General features: G+C 41.0%; 2 protein-coding genes across 6 annotated transcripts in view; one reads left to right on the top strand and one right to left on the bottom strand.

The window, feature by feature from the left end:
- Positions 1 to 19,461, top strand: part of ZNF394 (zinc finger protein 394) — a 30,165-nt gene extending 10,704 nt beyond the window's left edge. Inside the window, exon 3 of the mRNA XM_079121262.1 lies at positions 19,282 to 19,461. Coding sequence (XP_078977388.1) covers positions 19,282 to 19,322 — 41 coding nt within the window. The 3' untranslated portion in view covers positions 19,323 to 19,461. The remainder of the gene's footprint in view (positions 1 to 19,281) is intronic.
- Positions 1 to 20,273, bottom strand: part of ZNF789 (zinc finger protein 789) — a 32,446-nt gene that overhangs the window by 9,382 nt on the left and 2,791 nt on the right. Inside the window, exons 2-5 of one of the 5 annotated variants that reach the window (XM_079121286.1) lie at positions 19,474 to 19,551; positions 15,896 to 16,022; positions 6,930 to 7,043; positions 711 to 5,949 (exon numbers count right to left, since the gene is read on the bottom strand). In XM_079121286.1, coding sequence (XP_078977412.1) covers positions 4,949 to 5,949; positions 6,930 to 7,043; positions 15,896 to 16,022; positions 19,474 to 19,497 — 1,266 coding nt within the window. In that variant the 5' untranslated portion in view covers positions 19,498 to 19,551 and the 3' untranslated portion in view covers positions 711 to 4,948. Of the gene's footprint in view, positions 1 to 710; positions 5,950 to 6,357; positions 7,044 to 15,895; positions 16,023 to 19,473; positions 19,552 to 20,273 lie in introns of those variants that run through there. The other 4 variants (XM_079121285.1, XM_079121287.1, XM_079121288.1 and 1 more) reach the window with 4 other exon arrangements.

The following is a 20,273-nucleotide window of genomic DNA, read 5'->3' as shown; positions in this document are numbered from 1 at the left end:
GCAAGCACTCTACCAGCTGAGCTATATTCCCCCAGCCCTCAGCACTGCATGTAAATAAAATAAAGATCCATTGAAAATGTTTTAAATATTTAAAAAATAAACCTACCTCATCCCTCTTACAAAGGAAGAACGTAAGGTTCACCTCAACATTTGAGTACTCAGGAGATCACACAGCTTGCCCAGTAAGTGCAAGTTTACATCTTTACCTGAGTGTGTGGCCGCCATCCCATAATTCCCTTACTCCGCCCCTGAGTTCTACCTTGACTCCATCTGGGTCCTCTGCAGTGGTGGGCTGTGGACCCCAGTGTAGCCACAGGGGATCAGTGGGTGCGTGCACTCGCACTGTGACAGGGAACAGGAGCTACAAGGTTTCAAAGTTGATTGCTCCTTCACTTCCCAGCACTTTTTCTACCCCATATCCAGAGGAAGAAAGCACCTGGCATTGGCTTTAACACACCTGTTGGGTTCCGCTTGAGGCTCACAAGCATTTGGTGAAAGAAAGGTCATACCTGGGCATGGTGGTACACACCTGTAATCACAGCAACTCCAGAAGCTGGAGGATCACAAGTTCAAGGCCAGCCCAGCAACTTATCAAGACCCTGTCTCAAAAAGGCCTGGAAATGTAGCTCAGTATTACAGCATTTGCTGAGCTTGTACAAATCTAATCATCTTTCTAGCTGTATGTGCTGACAATAAATACTGCATGCAAATTCTTTTTTTTTTTTTTTTTCTCTTTTCTTTTTGAGAACCTTGACTTTTAACTATATTTAAGAATATAAGGGGCTGGGGTTGTGGCTCAGCGGTAGAGCACTTGCCTAGCATGTGTGAGGCACTGAATTCGATTCTCAGCACCACATAGAAATAAATAAAGGTCCATGGACAACTTAAAAATATTTTTAAAAAGAATATAAGCACCTCACTAGGTATTTGGGAAATAATAGAGGACAAGATCCCTTAATCCCATGTGATCAACCTGTTATTGGCATTTTATGGTATTTGCCTATGATTTTTTTCTGTGTGTATTTTGTGTGATAAAAACTGTAGTGTGTTTATATCTTTAACATTTTTCTCTTAAGGATCTTATCTTCATTTCTTTACAATCTTTATGCTTAATGGCTGCATTATTTTCCAGCAAGTGAATGTAACAATTGAAACTTTTTATTAAATAGTTCAGGCATTTCTTAATTTGTTATTATTTTTGATATGCAAAGTGCATATCTTAATGAAAATAAAAGACTTAACTAAAAGTTTACATCTTGCCCGGAAGTCATTTATTTATACTCTAAAAATTTACTTTTGATTTCCTCTTAATATTTTTGGATTTTTTTGTTTTGGTACTAGGGATTTAACCCAGGGGCACTTAACCCCTGAGCCACATACCCAGCTTTTTTTTATATATATTTTTTAAATTTTGAGATAGGGTCTCACTAAGTTGCTGAGGCTGTCTTTGAACCTGTGATCCTCCTGCCTCAGCCTCCCAAGCTGCTGGGATTTACAGGCATGTGCCACTGAGTAATTGCCTGCCTTGTCAGTTCCCCTTCATTTCCTCCAGCTGAGAAACACTGGCAAGTGGAGAAGCCAACTTGAAATTTGAGATGAAAGCTACATTTGAGAATGGTAGGGAGAAAGGCCTAGGCCGCAATGGGTATGGCCAGAGCTTACCTGGTGAGTCACAGACAGAACTAGGTGACAACATGGGACATTTTAGTCAACCCTAATATATAAAAGTCTGATGAAATGAAAGCACCTACCAAATTTTATCTTTAGCTGTTTAATTTTAATACAAATATGTCAAAAATTGCTTCACTGGTCTTGTTAAGAAAACATGCCTTTCTAGTCAGTGCAGTGGTCCATTGTGGATCCCAGACTTCTCTGGCCAGGGTTAGACACGTTCCCTGACTGAGCTGACAGTTGCCCAGTCTCTACAGGCCTGGAGGACAGTGGGTCCAGCCCACCACCCAAACAGGAATGCCAAAACTTGACCATTTCTTCCTGGTTTCCTTCTCGGGGGCTAGTTTTGTGCTGTAGTCATACTGCCAAATGGTAAAAAACATGAACGTATATTGACATTCCCATTGCCAATTGGAACTCTAGCCCTGCCCCCATCTTCAGTACTGGAGCTTGAACCCAAGGATGCTCCGCCAGTGACCTAGACCCCCCCCCCCCCGCCTGCCCTTATTTTCTATTGAGACAGGGTCTTGCTGAGTTGCCCAGGCTGACCTTGAACTTGTGATCCTCCTAAGTTGCTGCAGTTACAGTTGTTGCCATATCCAGCTGCCAACCTGAACTATCAGGTTGGCATCTGTCTAGCTTCTTAGGAAAGGTGGTAAAGCTGTAAAGCTAACCTCACACTCTGAGCCCTCTTGAGATGGGATTCCTTTCTCCAAGTAAGTTAGTTCAGGAAGGCTCCTACACCATTTTTAACCCTCCTGTGTCCAGGAATTCTACTGAAATGTTCGCATTTTATAGAGGCCTTTTCAAAGGGTCATGTAACTTAATTGTAAACAGAAGCAACACTAAAAAGCTCCTGTTTTCATGCCCATTTCTCCACAAGAAATCCTTGGGTCCTCCTGCCACTGCTATGAAGTATACCTTGCTGCAGCATGAATATTCTGTATCTGTGCTGACCTTAAAATGTAGCCATTGGGGAGCTTAGGTTTTAGTTTTAACTTTAATGAGTAATCATCCTCACATGGCCAATGGCTACCATATTGAAGACTGCAGTCTGCATAGCCCCCTGTGACAGAGCTGGCACTAAGCCTATCTCATGTTATTCCTGGGTCCTGTTTTATGCTTCTGCTTAAAGCTGGTGGTTTGTGTACCTGAACAGAATGGACTTCACAACTTGGACCAGTCTGCTGTGTGCTCAGGCTTGGAAATGCTATTATTAGGCCCCCATCTCCCAGGGTGGTGATAAAGGGAACTTACTCATTGGCTTATTTCTTACTCAGTCTGAAGTCTCAACTTTATTTTGCTTAGGGATATGCACTTTGGCAAACTTTTTCTCTTCCAGTTCATGTTGGTCAGTATAAAAATACTGATTTAGGTATTTTTGAGCTCGATATACAATCAAACTTTTCCTCCCATAGAGGGATGAGTTCCCAAGATTATGGGGTGCCACTTGCTTTTGCGGGCACAGCAAAATTCCACCTGCATCCTCTTCGGATCCCAGCTGAGTCCAAGAATTAGTGACAGATTAACAGGATATAAGTTCATTTAATACAAATTTTACATACTTAAAGAATTTTCCTAAGAAAATGACCCAGATAAGCAATAAGTTAATTACCTTCATACTGAATTGGACAGATTAGTGTCTGTCAAGAAGCAAATAAAATAGGGGGGGAGTGCTTAAAGACAGTTATTTTAGCAAGAGCTGTACAGAATTCTCAGTTTTGACTTTCCATCCTTAATGACAAGATGTACAGGAAAGATATATTCCATATAGAAATGTCAACTCTTTAAAAAATAGCACAAAGGTCAGTGATCTTTCACTTAAATAGTTAAATGTTCCAAAGTGATATCTCATTCTCACTAGAACTTTTTAAGATTTTTATTTTAATGCTAGATATGAAGCCATGGAATTGGTAGAGGCAAGAAAACAAAATGAAGCAGGGATCTGAGTACTGTAAGAGGGCATAAACAGCCACAATTTTTAACATAGGCCTAGGTCTGTGTTTAAGATATCAAAATAATTTCAAATGGATTCTTTTATTGGTGAGCTCTAGGGAGACTACTACAGTCAGCTCAACCTATTTAACTTGTCCCTGGGAGCAACTGGAAACACACAAATGTGGCTCCTCAAGGCTCTGGATACTTTGTGAGTGTAGCAAGTTATTTGTGGGGGAGATGTTAAAACTGGTGGAAGACTGAGGGGAAGACAGCTAGCTAATAATAACAGGAGTAGTTCTAATTCCATGGGGAAACTTGAAACAAAACAAACGCTCCAGCTCCAGCGATATTCCACCCAAGGGAAGAGGGGGAATCTGATATTTACTACATTTCTGTCGATGACTGGTTGAGGGTTGCATGCAGGATGCATTATACCCTCCAGGCAAAAAGATGAAGACACTGCAAGTTATATGAAGCACAGAAGGGGTGAGGTCGCAAGGGCAGGGACAGGGCACCAAAAGCATCTGCTACAAACACCAACTTAGAACTCAGTAGACAGTCTGGTGCAGTAGCACATGCCTATAATCCCAGTGGCTCAGGAGGCTGAGGCAAGAAGGTCACAAGTTAAAGGCCAGCCTCAGCAACTTACCAAGACCTTAAGCAACTCAGTGAGACCCTGTCTCTAAATACAATATAAAAAGGGATGGGGATGTGGCTCAGTGGTTAAGTGTCCCTGAGTTCAATCCCCAGTACAAAAAACCAAACAACAAAAACCAACAACTCAGTAGACTCTAGAAACATTCTAATTTTAGTTTATAGATTATAAGCTTTAGCTTTTTTTTTTTTCACTTTTGGAGAAATCCTCATATCCAAAAACTTCAACAATTTTTAATACCTCTCTTGTCTTTTTTGTTTGGTGCTGGGGATTGAACCTACCAGCTTCACACGTGCTAAGTACACACAACTCTTGAGCTACATACCAACTCTGCTATTTTATTTTTCTTTCTTTTTGGTATCAGGGACTGAATCTAGGGGCACCTAACCATGAGCGACATCTCCAGTTATTATTTTTTAATTTTGGTCTCACTTGTTGCTTATGGCCTCACTATGTTGCCAAGGCTAGCTCTGAAATTGTGATTCTCCTGCCCCAGCGTCCCAAGCTGCTAGGATTACAGGCATGCCCCACCATGCCTGGCGGTAATTCTTGGCTACAGCAGGAAAATAAAGCATGCACAGGAAAACCACTTCAGTTCTGTTTATTACATTTCATGAAACTTGTTATACATACTTGGAATAGATGGTAAGTTCTGATCTTTAAATGACAGTTCTTCCAATACTATCATGTAGATACCCGTTCTTTGTGAGTACCCTGATGCTTAATAAAGCTTGTTCGCCAAATGAAAGATTTACCACACATGTCACATCTGTAAGGTCTCTTTCCAGTGTGAATGATCTCATGTCGATTAAGATTTGTCTTGAAACTAAAAGTTTTTCCACATTCTGTACATTCAAAGAATGCCTCCTTGGAATGGATTCTCTGGTGCTGAGTGAGATCCACATTCCGACCAAAGCACTGTCCACATTCACTGCACTTATGAGAGTTCCGTTTACTGTGAATCTGCTGATGGCTCCTAAGGGTGGAAAACCGACCAAAGGCTTTTCCACATTCAAGGCACTTATGTGGTTTTTCTCCACTATGGATTAACTGATGTCGAATAAGGGTTGAATTCTGACTAAAAGTTTTTTCACATTCTCCACATTTATAGGGTTTTTCTTTGGTATGAATCCTCTTATGTTCAACAAGATAGGCAAGTTGACGGAAACACTTTCCACAGTCAGGACAGTTATATGGCTTTTTTTGCAGGTGACATTGTTTATGGTCAACAAGAGCCAACCGGTGTTTGAAGGTTTGCCCACATACGGAACACTCAAAGGGTTTCTCTGAAAAGTGAATTCTTTGATGTTTATCAAAATTTGCCTTACGCCTAATGACTTTTCCACATTTGTGGCATTCATAAGGCTTTGCTCTTTTAAGAATGTGCTCATACCTCAAAAACAATGACCTTGGGTTCAAGGGTTTCCCACATCTGCCCTGCCTCTTCCTTGTTTGAGCATTCTGATCTTGAATAAGGTGCAGGTTTTCAAGGAAGTCTTTATATCCACTGCTGTTAGTGGGGAGTGCAAGCTTGCTACTCTCCACAACTTCATTACTCTTATGTAACTTTTCTGAAAGTTTCTTGACTGTTTCCTGCATTGCCAGTGATAGTTGATATGACTCTAAATCTTCAGAAATTTTCTGCTCTGGAGTTGGTTTTTTCATCTTGTAACTGACTCCAGGACCTAGCCAAATACAAAGACAAGACAAATGATCTTTCCACTGCTAAAGAGAGAGAAGGAAAAGCAGCCAACAGTTTGGGATAACAGACAAGCAAATGAAGCTGAGAAGTGCTCACTTCTTTATGTCATCCTACCTAAGTGGACAAAATTCTGAATTTCAGAGGACTTTCTGCTGTTATAACAGAAAGAGCCCTTAGTATCAGCAAACCCACTAAAAATTACGCAAGTATATGCCAGAGAATGTGAGAACAAAATAAACACATCATGATAATAGAAAGCAACATATTGTAGGTACTCACTAGTGTCTCATGAATGTAGTTTTGAGAGGCAGCACATTATATTCTAGATATGCATGCTATAAGACCTCTAGATGGAACTCCATCTAGTGCCTTTTTGGTTGTAACAAGGGTAGGGGGGTTATAATTAGCATGTAGTGGACAGACACCAGGGGACACTGCTCAACACCCAAGTAAAGAGGCAGCTCCCCACAAGGAACTGCCCAGCCTAAAATGGCAACAATGCTGAGTGAGAAATCTTGGAGCAGAGGGATGTGAAAAATGGCAGAAGCAGAAAGAGGAGATCTATCAAGAAATACTGAAGGAATACAGAAAACAAAATGAGAGCGGGAAATAGTATAGAGAATGGGGGTGCAATGGAGGTCTCTCTGGGAGGCACATGAGAGCTGTCACTTAGCAAACCAGCTGCTTCAGAGAAGCCTTTCCATACTGCAGAAGAGAGAGGATGAGCTTCACAGACTTCAACTCAAATCCCAACTGTCAACTTTCTCACTATGTGAGAGAGATCTTCTCTTTCCATTTCTTCATCTGGAAGAGGTGGGTGATGAACATCCTACCATATTCCAGGGCAGTAGGGATGAGGAAGTGGGTATGATACATGCTGCACGTCTGGCACACAGAAGCAGCTTCACTAACATGCCTTCCCTTCCCCTTCAAGACTTCTCTTGCCTGGGTCTCCTCACCCACCTGGGCAAGCACTACTGGAAGCTTTCCTAATCCCAGCACGTTGCAGATCCAGGATCCATGGCTCGTCCCAGTTTTCCAGCTGACAGATCACCTCAGGTTTGGGAAACTGAAATCCTACTCGTGGAGAAGCAAATGTGAGGTGGCCGTTAGTAAGCTACATAAAGCTGTCCCAGGGCTAAGTCTCACCCCTCTGGGTCCACAATGGCAAGCAAATATAAGAACAATAATTAAAAATACTAATGAGGACAGAATTGATGCAATCATTGTGAAGACTGGCGATTTTTTTTTTTTTTTTTTTTTTACAGTGATGGGGATTAGAATCCAGAGCCTTGTGCTTGCAAGGCAAGCACACTACCAACTGAGCTATATCCCCAGCCCACAAGACTGGCAATCTTTATTGAAAGCCTGAACAATATTCAGGTCCTTATATAGCACTAATTCACTCTTAGAAATACACACTAAGGGGGGAGATCCAAGATGGCAGACTAGAGGGAGGCTGCGTTCCTTGTCGCTCCCTAACTCCTGTTTCAAGCAGAGGATATCTGTTTCTTGGTAAGGCAGTGTGTGCTACTTATTGATCCACTGCTATTTACCCTATTTGTCTGCTGTAATCACCTGCAATCTGCCAGCATATCGACACCTTTTTTGAGTGCAGATTGCTCACTATCAGACACCTATCATCCGCCATTTCCCTGCCTCTCGCCTGTCCATCACTTGCCTTATACCTATCCATAACCCAACGCACGAGGTTCACCTCCGATCATCCGACAACAGTCAGCAAACTGATCGCCGACCGCCAGTGGAGCACCACCTGCCTGCTGTTGCCTGGAAGTTCATTGTTACAGTATCTGCAGGTTTGATTACACGTGGCTGCCGCCATTTTGAGACAACAGCCACGCCCTGTAGGACCCCTGCCCGGACTGACTGAGCCCCATCTCCAGGATCCCTCAGCCCGACCGATCACTCCCTGCCTCTGGGGCCCTCACATTGACTGACTGCCCCCTGCCACCAGGACCCCAAGACCAACTGACTGCACCCTATCACCGGGACCCCAAACCGACTGACTACAACCGGCCTCCAGGATCCCACAACCACACCAAACACACCCAACCTCCAGGACCCCTCCTGACCAACCGCATCCGCCTCCAGGACCTCCTGCTGACCACGGCCACACCCTGAGCTGCATTTGCCAACACATTTGGAAGCCAGAGTGGCCATCTTGGATAATCCTGGAAGTCTTAGCTCTGATCTTTAGGTGGGGTAAAACCCATCCTGAGACGCCTGCTCCAGGCTTGAAGCTCATTGTCAGGAACCTCTGATGCATCAGGCTACTGAACTCTGGGAGGTTTCATTACTATATGACTATTATACTGTAGATTTTCCTTTTCCTCCTTTTTAAAAAATTTAAGTTTTTATTTCTTTACTTTTCTTGCTCTCTTTTCCTTTTGTTTACCTGTTCCCTCAGAGTCTCTTCCTCCCTTTTTTACATGCTAACATCCAATTTCTTTGGATTACACTCTCACCCTTTTTATTATCTAGAACTTATGTATATTCTTTTCTTATCCCATTAACAGCCACACTCTACATCCCTCTGCATCCTCTTTGTCCTCCATTAGAAACTGCAGACCTATTGCAAATCTGTTTGTTTTACTGAAGATAATATTTGAACTCATTCTGTTTATTATGACAATTTTGTTATTGTCCTCATAGGGGCTATTTGGTCTAGGATTGCATAGTGTCTGAATTGGGCAATGCTAATATTGATCTCCCCTTAAAGAAAGGGTTTTGGAAACCTATAGGGCCACTATAAGCCTACAGGGGGAAATCTGCAATACCCCAGATCTGCACTACTAGAGGGGAAGATACATGAACAACATGAAAAAACAAGGGAAGAAAATGATCCAAACAAATCTAGATACTATGTTAATAGAATCAGATGACAGTATGTTAGAAGAAATGTCAGAAAAGGACTTCAGATTATACATGATTAAGATGATTCACGAAGCAAAGGATGAGATAAGAGAGCAAATGCAGGCAATGAATGATAATACCAATAAGCAGTTGAAAGAGCAAGTGCAGGAAGCAAAAGATCATTTCAACAAAGAGATAGAGATTCTTAAAAAAAAAAACAAACAGAAATCCTTGAAATGAAGGAGACAATAAACCAAATAAAAAACTCAATGGAAAGCATCACCAAAAGACTAGACCACTTGGAAGACAGAACCTCAGACAATGAAGACAAAATATTTTATCTTGAAAATACAGTTGCCCAAACAGAGAAGATGGTAAGAAATCATGAACAGAATCTCCAAGAACTATGGGACATCATGAAAAGACCAAATTTAAGAATTATTGGAATTGAGAAAGGCACAGAGATACAAACCAAAGGAATGAAATAATATCAGAAAGTTTCCCAAACCTGAAGAATGAAATGGAAAATCAAATACAAGAGGCTTACAGAACACCAAATGCACAAAATCACAACAAATCCACACCAAGGCACATTATAATGAAAATGCCTAACATTCAAAATAAAGGATTCAAAAAAATTTTTTTGAAGGAAAAAATCCTTCAAAATAGGATTTTGAAGGCCGCGAGAGAAAAGCATCAGATTACATCTAGGGGGAGACCAATACGGATAGCAGCCGACTTCTCAACCCAGACTCTAAAAGCTAGAAGGGCCTGGACCAACATATTTCAAGCTCTGAAAGAACATGGTTGCCAACCAAGAATCCTATACCCAGCAAAACTTACCTTCAGATTTGAAGATGAAATAAAATCCTTCCATGATAAACAAAAGTTAAAAGAATTTACAAATAGAAAGCCTGCACTACAGAATGTTCTCAACAAAATATTTCATGAGGAGGAAATGAAAAACAACAATGGAGGTCAGCAAAGGGAGGAACTACCTTAGAGAAAAACCACTCAAAGGAGAAACCAAGCCAACTTAAAAACCAAAAATAAGCCAAATGACTGGGAATACAAATCATATCTCAATAATAACCCTGAACATTAATGGCCTAAACTCATCAATCAAAAGACACAGACTGGCAGAATGGATTAAAAAGAAAAACCCAACAATATGCTGCCTACAAGAGACTCATCTCATAGAAAAAGACATCCATAGACTAAAGGTGAAAGGATGGGAAAAAAACCTACCACGCACATGGACTCAGTAAAAAAGCGGGGGTTTCCATCCTTATATCAGATAAAGTGAACTTCAAGCCAAAGTTAGTCAGAAGGGATAAAGAAGGAATTTCATACTGCTTAAGGGAACCATAAATCAGGAAGACATAATGATAGTAAATATTTATGCCCCAAACAATGGTGCATCCCTGTACATCAAACAAATCCTTCTCAATTTCAGGAATCAAATAGACAACAACACAATAATTCTGAGTGACTTTAACACACCACTGTCACCACTAGATAGATCTTCCAAACAAAAACCAACCAAAGAAACCATAGAACTCAATAACACAATCAATAACTTAGACTTAATAGACATATATAGAATATTCCATCCATCAACGAGCGGATTCACTTTCTTCTCAGCAGCACATGGAACCTTCTCGAAAATAGACCATATGTTATGCCACAAAGCAGCCCTTAGGAAATGCAAAAAAATAGAGATACTGCCTAGTGTCCTATCAGATCATAATGGACTGAAAATAGAAATCAATGACCAAATAAAAAACAGAAATTACTCCAACACCTGGAGACTAAATAATATGCTATTGAATGAAACATGGATAACAAAAAATATCAGGGAGGAGATAAAGAAATTCTTAGAGGTCAATGAGAACGATGTTACAACATATCAAAATCTCTTAGGGCTGGGGAGATAGCTCAGTTGGTAGAGTGCTTGCCTCGCAAGCACAAAGCCCTGGGTTCAATTACCAGCACTGCAAAAAAAAAAAAAAAAAAAAAAAAAAAAATTTTGGGACACTACAAAAGCAGTACTAAGTGGAAAATTCATTGCATGGAGTGCATTCCAGAAAAGAATGAAAAGTCAACAACTAAATGACCTAACATTACAGCTCAAAGTCCTAGAAAAAGAAGAACAGAATAACAGCAAAAGTAGTAGAAGACAGGAAATAATTAAAATCACAGCTAAAATCAATGAAATTGAAACAAAAGAAACAATTCAAAAAACTGACAAAACAAAAAGTTGGTTCTTTGAGAAAGTAAACAAAATAGACAAACCCTTAGCCACACTAACAAAGAGAAGGAGAGAGAAAACTCAAATTACTAAAATTCGTGATGAAAGAGGAAATATCACGACAGACACCACTGAGATACAGAACATAATGAGAAGCTACTTTGAAAATCTGTATTCCAACAAAATAGAAACTACCGAAGACATTGACAAATTTCTAGAGACATATGCTTCTCCCAAACTGAACCAGGAGGACATACACAATTTAAACAGATCAATATTAAGCAATGAAATAGAATAAGCCATTAAAAATCTACCATCTAAGAAAAGCCCAGGACCAGACGGATTCTCAGCCAAGTTCTACAAGACCTTCAAAGAAGAACTCATTCCAATACTTCTCAAACTATTCCAGGAAATAGAAAAGGAGGGTACCCTACTGAACTCATTCTATGAAGCTAATATCACCCTCATACCCAAACCAGGCAAAGACACATCAAGGAAAGAAAATTTTAGAACAATATCCTCGATGAATATAGATGCAAAGATCCTTAACAAAATGTTTGCAAACCATATCCAAAAACATATTAAGAAAATTGTGGATCATGATCAAGTGAGGTTCATCCCTGGAATGCAAGGATGGTTTAACATCTGTAAATCAATAAACGTAATCCATCATGTCAACAGACTTAAGGTTAAGAATCATATGGTTATTTCAATTGACGCAGAAAAAGCATTCGACAAAATACAACACCCCTTCATGCTCAAAACACTAGAAAAAATACAGATAGTAGGAACATACCTGAACATTGTAAAGGCTATTTATGCTAAGCCCATGGCCAACATCATTCTTAATGGAGAAAAACTGAAACCATTCCCTTTAAAAACGGGAACAAGACAGGGATGTCCTCTTTTACCACTTCTATTCAACATTGTCCTTGAAACTCTAGCCAGAGCAATTAGGGAGACTAAAGAAATTAAAGGGATACGAATAGGAAAAGAGAAACTTAAGCTGTCACTATTTGCTGATGACATGATTCTACATTTAGAGGATCCAAAAACCTCCTCCAGAAAACTTCTAGACCTCATCAATGAATTCAGCAAAATAGCAGGCTATAAAATCAACGCACATAAATCTAAAGCATTTTTATACGCAAGCGATGAAACATCTGAAAGGGAAATGAGGAAAACAACTCCATTTGCAATAGCCTCAAAAAAAATAAAATACTTGGGAATCAATCTAACCAAAGAGGTAAAAGATCTCTACAATGAAAACTACAAAACACTGAAGAAAGAAATTAAGGAAGACCTTAGAAGACGGAAAGATCTCCCATGTTCTTGTATAGGCAGAATTAATATTGTCAAAATGGCCATACTACCAAAAGTGCTATACAGATTCAATGCAATTCCAATTAAAATCCCAATGACATACCTTACAGAAATAGAGCAAGCAATCATGAAATTCATCTGGACAAATAAGAAACCCAGAATAGCTAAAGCAATCCTTAGCAGGAAGAATGAAACAGGGGGTATCGCAATACCAGAACTTCAACTATACTACAAAGCAATAGCAACAAAAACAGCCTGGTATTGGCACCAAAATAGAGAGGTAGATCAATGGTACAGAATAGAGGACACAGACACAAACCCAAATAAATACAATTTTCTCATACTAGACAAAGGTGCCAAAAATATGCAATGGAGAAAAGATAGCCTCTTCAACAAATGGTGCTGGGAAAACTGGAAAACCATATGCAACAGAATGAAACTAAATCCCTATCTCTCACCCTGCACAAAACTCAACTCACAAAGGATCAAGGACCTTGAAATCAGACCAGAGACCCTGCATCTTACAGAAAAAGCAGGTCCAAATCTTCAACTTGTTGGCTTAGGATCAGACTTCCTTAACAGGACTCCCATAGCACAAGAAATAAAAGCAAGAATCAATAACTGGGATAGATTCAAACTAAATAGCTTTCTCTCAGCAAATGAAACTATCAGCAATGCAAAGAGAGAGCCTACAGAGTGGGAGAAAATCTTTGCCACTCATACTTCAGATAGAGCACGAATTTCCAGAATATATAAAGAACTCAAAAAATTCTACAGGAAGAATACAAATAACCCAATCAACAAATGGGCTAAGGATATGCACAGACACTTCACAGAAGATCTACAAGCAATCAACAAACATATGAAAAAATGTTCACCAGCTTTAGTAATAAGGGAAATGCAAATCAAAAGTACACTAAGATTCCATCTCATCCCATTTAGAGTGGCGATTATCAAGAATACAAGCAACAATAGGTGTTGGAGAGGATGTGGGGATAAAGGTACACTCATACATTGCTGGTGGGGCTGCAAATTAGTGCAGCCACTCTGGAAAGCAGTGTGGAGATTCCTTAGAAAACTTGGAATGGACCCACCATTTGACCCAGCTATCCCACTCCTCGGCCTATACCCAAAGGACTTAAAATCAGCATACTACAGAGATACAGCCACATCAATGTTCATAGCTGCTCAATTCACAATAGCCAGATTGTGGAACCAACCTAGATGTTCTTCAATTGATGAATGGATAAATAAACTGTGGTATATATATATACAATGGAATATTACTCAGCTATAAAGAATAATAAAATCATGGCATTTGCAGGCAAATGGATGAAAATGGAGAATATCATGCTAAGTGAGATAAGCCAATCTCAAAAATCCAAAGGACAAATGATCTCACTGATAAGCAGATGATGACACATAATAGGGGGTGGGAAGGGTGCAAGAATGGAGGAAGGAGGGACTATATAGTGGGAAAGAGGGGTGGGGGAGGGGTGGGGGGAGGAAAAAATAACAGAATGATTCAAACATCATTACCCCATGTAAATGTATGATTACACAAATGCTATGCTGTTACTCCATGTACAAACAGAAACAACATGTATCCCATTTGTTTACAATAAAAATAAATTTTTAAAAAAGGGAAAAAAAAAAAAAGAAAGAAATACACACTAAGGAAAAATTAGGAAAAGATGAACCAGAGATGTTTGGTACAGTGTTCCAGCAGTGTAAAACTGCAAATTAACTATGTTAATAGGGAATTATTATAAATAAAGTATAGCATGTTAATACAATGAAGTCCTAAGTATCAGGTTGATATTAAAAACCCATGTGTTCCCATATTAACAATAGGAAAATGTTTGCAATATGTGTGTGTCTCTGTGTGTGTGTGTGTCTACATTTTTATTTATTTATTCAGGTACCAGGGATTAAACCCAGGGGCACTTAACCCCTGAGTCACATGTCACTTCCCCTCCTTTTTATTTTATTTTATTTATTTATATATATATTTTTTGTACTGGGGATTGAACCCAGGGTCTTGTGCATATGAGGCAATCACTCTACCAACTGAGTTACATCCCCAGTCCTCCTTTTTATTTTTTAAGACAGTCTTGCCAAGTTGCTGAGGCTGACCTCAAACCTGGTGATCCTCCCACCTCAGCCTTCCAAGTTACTGGGGTTACAAACATGTACCACCATTCCTGGCTCACTATATACTTTAAAACAGAATACAGCCAGGTGGCATGCACATGTAACTCCAGCTGCTTGGAAGGCTGAGGCAGAATTATAAAATTCAAGATTGACCTTTGCAACTCAACAAGACCCAGTCTCAAAAGGGCTGGGACTATAATTCAGTGGTAGAGCACCTCTAGGTTCAGTTCCCAGTACAGCAAGAAAACAACAACAAAGCAGAATACAAAACTTGAGCACACTGTCCAAATATTGTTTTAAAAAAATTCCACACTGACTAGAAAAAAGTAAACGAAGCTATTAAGTTCTTTCCAGACAATGGGCCTATAGATGTTTTTTATTATCCACTCTATTCATTAACATATTTTCTGAAATTTCTATAATGAGCATTATTATTGCTAGAACTACTAAAATCACTAATGGAGTATGCTGAAATAGTAATTGCTGAGGCTGACTTTGAACCTTTAATCCTGCCTCAGCCTCCTGAGCCCCTAGGATTACAGGTGTGTGCCACTGTGCCTGGCTGTAATACTTTTTCAAAGAATGATCAACTTTTAAAAATCCAGGGTGAATGGCTGTACCTCTAAGAGATGATCAAGACACTTCTATCAGTATAGGAGGCAAGCCCAGGAAGGGAAACTATCAAGGCCACTCATGTGTTTCAGAGACTCTGCTGGCATAAGACAAAGGCAGACTGCTAGAAAGATGGAGGTCACGATTCAGAAATGGGAGTTTAACTCACTAGCATTAGAGACAAGGATGCTTCCCTTTTACAGAGAAGAAAGAAAAAAGATTTCAAGAGAACAAGAAGCAAGTCTTTGGAATCTAAAGTAGCCATAATTTTTCCAACTCCCCAAAGTCTCAAAAGATGTGGAAGAAGGGAGTGAGACTGGGGGAGCTTCCGACCCCTAAAACAAAACACAGCTCTTCACTCTCCACAATTCCTTATACGAAACTCTGGGGACCACATGTTTACAGATTCCGTCCAGATGTCGAGGTGATTTTGTGTATGTGTTTTGTATTAGGTACCATCCCCAGTAGGATTTGGAGCTCTGCCCTCAACCAAACACATGGACATTTCCAAAGCTAAGTATATAGATATGCACAGCAGGTGGGAAAATCACAGACAGGTAGTGGCTTCACTGCCTGGTCACTTCAACTAAAGCTTTGTAGCCAAATAATTTATGAAAAACTTCTGATTTCCAGCACTCTTGGACTTTGGAGTTACAGATAAGGGATGAAGGAATTATGTACTTGCACAGACATAGAATATACAAACAACCATTACCCAGCAAGATCATGTTCCTGTGGTTCTCCAGCATCACATCTCTGTAGAGGTTCTTTTGAGCCCAGTCAAGGTGACCCCATTCATCTTTGGTGAAGTACATTGCCACATCTTCAAATGACAGCAACTCCTGAAAAAAGAACTGACCATGGTAACTTCAATTCCTAAAATCAACTGCAACTATTCTTGTTCTTCTACAGACCAAGGTGAGGTCAAGTGCCCTGGCTAAGGTCACTCAATAAGTGATAAATTCAGGACTCCAATCAGACAGCTGACCCTCAGACCAGGCATGTTCTTTCTTCTGTGCCATGGGTTAACAAAGGTGTTCTCTAAAGGGCCATGTGGCAAATATTTTGCGTTTTTTAAGCTATTTGGTCTGGTGCAGCTATTCAACTCTACTGTTACAGCACAAAAGCAACCACAAACTACCATATGCAAAAGAGCATGGCTGTGTCCCAATACCACTTTACTAACAGGTCCTGCCCCAGGTGCCCTTAGGAAAGAGATGAGGTCATGGTTAACATGTAGACTATTTACAAAGGAATGGACAGGCCTAATGAAAACCAACACCCACTAGGTCTGAAGAGGTAAGTTAGGGGAAGAGCTATTGGAGTACAGAAAGTTTGAGTAGGTAACAAGGCAAGGGCCTCACAAGATGGTAGCTATCACCATTCCACAAGCTTGGCAGGGAGAGAACTGTGGGAATAGACATCCAACCTCAGTTTCCAGGCCTCTGATCCCTTGTCCCCACTCCATCCCATTGCCCAAAGCCAACCAAAAGCCAGACAGTAAGGGAACACAATGCTAGTGAATATAAAAGGTAGAGACCAATGTGCAGAAGGGTGGGGAGTACATCCAGAGAGGGCAAACAGACCATTCAGCCCAGTGGACACACAAGTAACATGTGTGTTCAACACATTGGCTGAGAACGGAGGGTTCTGACCCTTGCTTATGCACTTGTGTAGGCCCTGGAGCAGAGGCTGGGCAGCTATCCACCACACTCCTTCATCTACAAGGTACTGTGGGTTTAATTTGCCATCATTATACCTAACCAGTAACAGGAAACATTCATCTACATCCTGGGAAGCATCACACACTCCCCTCTGCAGACAAATACCAAAATCTTCCAAATTATGTGACCTCTCTTTCCTATTAAACCTAAATTTCACATCTAGTTTCGCCACCATCCTGGATGTCCCTCCTTCCACACTGCAGCCCTGCAGTACCCTCAACCTGAGCCACTCGCCATCTACACTCTGCACCTGCACGAGGATAACAAGACTGGGAAGTCACGTGGCTGCACAGCCCAGGGTCCTCTCCACACACTGAGCTGGCCCTGAATGCTGCTGCACAGTGCTTGCTCTTGCCTTCCTTGCATCTGGTGGTCCTCACCCTGGTCACACTCCTTCCTTCAGGAAGCACTTACCACAGCTTGTAGCCACTCGGGCTGTGCCCTGCTCGGCTCCTGAGGACACCACTCCTACCAGCCATGTGAATGAGGCCCCTCAAGGTTCTAGATCCACCAGCTACATGACCCCATGGCAGCCCTGGTCTCTGTCTCAGGGAATGAAGGCTGGAGTGGAAAAGTCAACCTGGCATACAGTAGTCTTCCAGTCATCAATACCCTAGATCCAATACCCTGGATCCATCACCCAAGGGTTGGCTTCTGACTAACCCCAGCCTTTGATTCCATCCCATCTCCTCCAATGTCTTCTTTTTTTTTTTTTTTTTTTTTTTTTTGTGGTGCTGGGGATTGAACCCAGGGCCTTGCGCTTACAAGGCAAGCACTCTACCACAAGTGGGCAATATCCCCAGCCCCCTCTTCCAATGTCTTGATTGACACTCACAACTTTAACTCCATAACCATCTGGCTTAAGGCTTCATCATTCCTCATAAACCTAGCGACTGCCTAGTACATAACACAGGGAGGAATAAATCCCGGAAGACTGCACAGATGATTTCTGAATTGAGTCTTAAAATGCGAGTAGGAGTGTCGAGCTGTGGATGGAGAGTACAGTGTGATAGGAAGAATGGTGGAGTGACAGAGCATTGCACTCCTGCGTGCAGATTCTCTGGCTGTCAGGGGAAAACTGGAGATGAAGCAGGCAGGGCAGGTGGAGCTACATGATCCCTCGGAAAATGCAGACCCACAGGAGCAACACTGTCAAATTGCTGCAAACTCTGAAGGTCCTCAGACTGTTCTTGCAACATTGTTTCAGTACAACCTGTGGTGGTATACCTGTAATCCCAGCACTTGGGAGGCTGAGACAGGAGGATCATAAGTTCAAAGTCAGCCTCAGCATTTTAGTGAGGCCCTCAGCAACTTAGCAAGACCCTGTCTCAAATTTAAATATATATATATATATATATATATATATATATATATATATATATATATATGTAAAAGGGCTGGGGATGTGGCTCAGGGGTTAAGTGGTTCAATCCCTGGTACCAAAAAAGTAAAAATTAAAGAATAAAAAACAGGGACTGGGGTCACGGTAGAGCACTTGCCTAGCATGTGTGAGACACTGGGTTCAATTCTCGGCACCACATATAAATAAATAAAAATTAAAAATATTGTTGCAGTGGCTTCCAAACTGCCCCCTTACTTTCAAACCACAGCTTCTTATCATCTTTTCTTATGATGTTACAAATTCAGTAACAGCTGCCATATTCCCTTTATTTTATTTACTTTTTTGATTATCATGGACTGGACCCAGAGGCAATGAGCTACATTTCCCAGTCCTTTTTATCTTGAGACAGGGTCTCACTAAATTGATAAGGGTTTACCCTAAATTGCTGAGGCTGGCCATAAACTTCTGATCTTCTTGGCTCAACCTCTCAGGTCACTGGTATTATAGGCATGTTCTACCATGCCCAAATCTTTTTTTCCTGACACTGGGAATTGAAGCCAGGGAGTTCTGTACCACTAATCAACATCCCCAGCCCTTATTAAAAATTTTTTTGAGATACGGTCTCACTAAGTTGCTCATGCTGGCCTCGAACTTGCAATCCTCCTGTCTCAGCCTCCTGAGTTGCTAGGATTCCAGGCATGTGCCACTGCCTGGGTGCCATGTACCCTTTAATACTAACAGTTCATAATTAATTAATTCCTATTATAAGAATTTTCTTACATATCTGCCTCTCTAAGCAGATTGTTAACTCCTTCAGATAAGAGTTTATCTCCCAGAACAAAACAGTGTCTGTTATACACTAATTGCATAAGACTGCTCACTGACAGAAAAAAAAAAAAATCAGGAACTATGGTTATATCAGCTAAAGCTTGTGGAGCACTTAACACGTAACTGGGATTATGCAAAATACTTCACATGCCTGTATTTACCCTCACAACTTTTTATGATTGGTACTGTCATTTTCCCCTTTTACAGGTAAGGAAACTGAGGCCCACAGTGCTTACGTAACTTGCTGAAGGTAACACATCCAAAACTGAGACTGGATTTGAACCCATCTGGATCCAGAGTAAGAGAAAATTCCCAAAATTGCTAAAGAGGGCTCAGTGTGAACAAAGGAGTTGTTCACAGCAGTGAGGATGAGGAAGCAGAGGAGAAACCAGAGCTCACCTTCCACTGGGCTGTTGGGAACATCACTTCGCTGGCTTGATCTTGGCCGAGGGGAAGGATCCGGCCTGTCAGGGTAGGCTGAAGAGGAGAGAGAAATAGCAAGTAAGACCACACCTAATTTGAAGATCTCTTGCTAGGCAGACCTGGGACAGGGTACTCCAATGGGGCCAACAAACAACGTTTAGTCAATATCAAGTCACTGTGTTTGTGAATGAGCTGCTAGAATAGTCATCTTGGGGATTTCTGAGGCTAGATCAATTTCCAAAACTTTATCCAAGGGAAACTGCAGCCCTGCCCTCCCCTTCTCCCTAGAATAAGTTCTGCTGCACCTACTGGAGACAAGGCATATTCAAAGGGACACCACCAGACAATACAAAAGAAGCCAAAGCACAGCAATTGCAGCAATTGGAACCAGTCTGAACTTGGTAAATCATTGCCATTTTTACCCAAATTTTTGGCCCTGTCAAACTAAAATGAGCAACAGAGAAACCAGCTCTCCAAAACAAAGTGTTGATTCAGGAATAGCAAAAGACTGCAGTCTGGGCTATGCATGTTCTGGCATACCACTGGCACATCCAGAGGTCAGGGCAGCAGGAATGTTTTAAAAGAATATAGAAGTCCATATAAGTTGTTTTGAAACAAGTACCATTGGTTACAGAGGTTTACCACAGGAGTTGGTGACTGCTGGGGAACTGTCTCCATAGACGAGGCTTATCTGAAATTCCTAAAATTCTGCAGTTTCAGAGGATCCTTCTACAGGTTCTTATGGGCATACATGAAGCATGAAAGCTTATAGTCTT

Source organism: Sciurus vulgaris (genome assembly GCF_902686455.1).
Source record: "Sciurus vulgaris genome assembly, chromosome: 18".
Lineage (NCBI taxonomy): Eukaryota > Metazoa > Chordata > Mammalia > Rodentia > Sciuridae > Sciurus > Sciurus vulgaris.
This window is presented reverse-complemented; position numbering and strand designations above follow the sequence as displayed.